Raw genomic sequence first — 3735 nt, 5'->3', positions numbered from 1 at the left:
GACGCTTAATCATTATAAAGAACATGTAACTAACTAATTTTTGCCTAGCCTCTTCTTAATATCAATCTATTCATTCTAGGGTTAAACCCAAGAAAACCCATTTATAGCTAATGGCATAGCCAAGGCCTCAAGACTAAGTACCTTCTTGAAATGATTGGCGGCTAATTGGAAATTCCTTTGGACCACAAATATTGGACATCAAAATTCTGTATTATTCAAGAAATTTAACAGACCCTAAAATTATGTATTGTACAAGAAATTTAAAATACCGTAATATCAAATGGTAACAAAATCTTTAGAAGGCACCGACAAAAATATATAGATGACTGTTAAAGTTAGAGTGAATCATTTAACCTGTGATTTGACCTTCAAAAGCCATGGCAATGACCAAATCTCGTGTTCTCAGTGGCGTTTCTCGGCACATATCAACTCCATGAAGAGACAACAAAATTAAATTACTGTATGAAATAATTTTGATATGTCATTTGCATGGATTAATTTGGTTACTGAAATTTTATTTTCAAATACCAACGAAATCAGTGTGCAGGTCTCTGCAGCAAAGCTCGTGGAAAGCAGGATTTGAACATGCGTGGGCAGAGCTTACTTTTGTTAAAACCTTCGGTTGTACTGCGCAACAAATTTGAAATCTACGTATTTGAGGGAAACAATTGAAAGCTACTGCAAACACTAACTCAAGCCTTAGAATTACAAGTGGTGGAAGATGTGGGAGATAAGGTGTTGCTGAAGTTGGATCTGCACGAAGCCTCCCAAACGCCAGAGTTCAAGTTTGTCACTTCGTTATGGTGTTCTCGTGAATCCAGAAATCTTATTTTCCCTCTAGATTCTGGGAGGCTATCCATTCGACAACACCTCCTCAGGCGATGCAGCCAATCTTGGCAGTCGCGTGTAATCATGCACGTTACATATTAAGACAACATTCTATACGGTTGTTTTTACTCTTTGTAATAAAGATTTAATTTTAACCAAGCAAAGCTAACGTTATTATGAAAAAAATTGTTGAAAATATAGTTTCTTATGATAGAATTTTCATAACGTATTTCTAATAACGTATGTGTCTTTCCACTTAAAAAAAAGGGAGGGGGCCAATTAAGAACTCAACTCTTCATTGGCTAACAAAAACCATTGTCAATATTTAATTGGCTGTAAAAAAAACATACTAAAACATGTGTTAAAACTTTAAGTTTAATGTTTTGAGTTCAGTGCTGCGGGTAATACAAACTAGCATGCCTATTATTATAGTCGAAAAGTCATAAGCAAGAAGATATAACACATAGACCCAAAAGCCATGATTGAAAAACTATATGAAAACTCCTCATTAATCCCGCAGCGGGTAATACAACCTAGCATGCCTATTATTATAGTCCAAAAGTCGTAAGCAAGAATATATGAACACATATATCCAAAAGACATGATTGGAAAACTATATGAAAACTCATTATTAATTCCGATAATATTAAATCAGTCAAATTAGGACTATATGACTTGCACTCCCTGCCCTTTTTGTGACACATAGAATTTGAAAGTAAATGAAGAGATAATAGAATGCTGTTATTATAGGGATTTGAATTTAGTGCAGACTCATCAAAAGTCACATAATCATGGCTGTAAAATCATTCAATCTCAACTGAAATTATTACTGCCAGCTCGCTTTTATTGCATGAAATAGAGGTGGATGTATAAATACATGGCTGGTACTCTTATTGCGAAGATGATACTACGGGGAACTATATTTATGTATACGGCCGGAATACTATTCTGTGAATATTAAGGGCAGAAGGCGATGTTGTAATTAGCACCAGAAGGGCAAGTGAAGGTGCTAGTATTATCGTCTTTGGCATAGCTATAAGCCTGTGGGCACTGCCCCTTGAAGAACATGGAATAGTTGGTGGGAGGGCAGTTCCTGGCGTAGTCTCCCGTGCAGCAGTATTGGGGAGTATTAAGAGCAGCACAAGCACTATCGCATCCATCGACCACTTTCAATTCTGTAGGGCAGCTCGCAGTTATGTTGCTGCTGCAGTCAACTGTTGGGCAGCTAGTGTCCGAGGGAGTTATGGAGAGAGGGAGATTAAATCCATCAACGAGAGAGATGTCATATGTGTCTCGACCGTTGGCCCCATTCAGAGTATATTCAGCCAGCGTTGCAGGAGGCCGTCCAGCGGCTTGACAGCTGAGCAAGCCGCCGCAGTCACCAGTGTTGCAGCTGCCTTTACCAGAGGCGTCGAAGGAGCAGCCCGTACGTCCCCAAAATCTGCCTGCACTTGTCCCTGCGGGCACCTCAACACTCCATGTTGCACCCTTTGCCAACTCTTTGCCACCACCTACGGGAATCCCTGCCGCCCATACCGTGTCTGAACACTGGTTCTGGAACATAAATGTCGCACCTCGGACTCCTGTAGTTGGCAAAACAATCGAATATTTATTTATGATATATCAACACATACGGACCATCTATAGTAGACATGAGGGATCACAAGCTTACCTTGAATATGAACATTAAACACTAATGCTACTGTTGCCATAATTAAAATATCAACCGCTAATGTTCTTCCCGCCATTGGAACGACCAGCGAAAAAGCCAAACACTAAAATAATTCAATACAATAAAAATGATTTGCAGTTTTCATGCATGGATAGCACAGGTGAGGAGAGGTGAATATGTTACCTGCTACATATAGGCAGGCTAGCAATTGATCGCGGAACTCCGTAAAGTCATGTTGTTAGGGACTGTTCGCCAAAAGAATGGACGAACTCAATGTCAATGAAAACAATTTGGCCATTGCGTACACAGCACGGATGTAGTTAATGTCCAGAGAAACAAATTGAGAGTAGCAGCGTATGTAACAGGGAAAAATATTGTGGAGAGTGCTGCGCAAAGCAACCCATGCGATAGCAACCCAACAATGAATAGTATGTGACTGGTCATGAATATTGACTAACGGGTCCATTTATGATAAAAAGGATGTCACGCAGATATCCTGTTTACCTAGTACTACCTTTTCATATTTGAGGGCAAATTGCCAATTATTTGAAAAAGAACACAGAACAATGTCAGATTTGAAAAGAGCTCACAACAAAGTTAGACAGTTGAGGCAACTTGTTTCCATCAAATCCTTAAAATATTTCGCAGTTCAATAAAAATAACCATAAATTTACCGATGTTGGATTTTGTTTTTCATAATTTGCAACTTTTTTTCATATAACTCATATTCCAAACTATTCATTTTAAAACTAGAATATTGGTAATCAAGAGATACATCGTATAACATATTTTAGGATAATTATAATATGTGGATGAATATCAATGAAACCATTCATAATTATATCAATCAATATCAATCGAGAAAATTTATCATTAAATTCTCCCCATTACCTTAAATACACTCAATTAACTCGAATCTATTTGCAACTTCTTTACCCTGATTGACCGTGACTATTACACGAGAAACCGGAGGGTCCATGACTTACCAGAGCGGGTGGAGTCGTCACACGCGAATTGCATTCCTATTCATATTACGACTACGTCTGATAATATTCATTTTATCCAAGGCTTGAGCATCATCTGCGTAAATGGGTGAAGTATTCTGCCTCCCTTATTATACCTGCCGAAAGTAGCAGGTATATAGCGATAGATGTCGCTCTCCCTAGCATTACTTTCAATCAAAACGATAATTTTAATATAAAGTTTTCTATTCATATTTTATAAACGTTTTTATC

The 3735-nt window shown here is 38.0% G+C and overlaps 1 protein-coding gene across 2 annotated transcripts; it reads right to left on the bottom strand.

Moving 5' to 3' along the window:
- Positions 1-1670: 1670 nt before the first annotated feature.
- LOC149204119 (pathogenesis-related 5 protein Cup a 3-like) lies at positions 1671-2576 on the bottom strand. 2 transcript variants are annotated; one of them, XM_089393205.1, is made up of 2 exons: positions 2501-2576; positions 1671-2411 (listed from the first exon to the last, which is right to left on the bottom strand). In XM_089393205.1, the coding sequence occupies exons 1-2, from the start codon at positions 2574-2576 to the stop codon at positions 1786-1788; spliced, it is 702 nt and encodes a 233-aa protein (XP_089249331.1). In that variant the 3' UTR covers positions 1671-1785. The 2 variants fall into 2 exon arrangements, with proteins under 2 accessions (XP_089249331.1, XP_089249332.1); XM_089393206.1 differs by having other exon boundaries at positions 1671-2408; positions 2501-2543.
- Positions 2577-3735: the final 1159 nt, after the last annotated feature.

This window comes from Pinus tabuliformis, chromosome 1_2 (genome assembly GCF_031772625.1).
Source record: "Pinus tabuliformis cultivar Carrire ecotype Pingquan chromosome 1_2, CPIR1, whole genome shotgun sequence".
Lineage (NCBI taxonomy): Eukaryota > Viridiplantae > Streptophyta > Pinopsida > Pinales > Pinaceae > Pinus > Pinus tabuliformis.
This window is presented reverse-complemented; position numbering and strand designations above follow the sequence as displayed.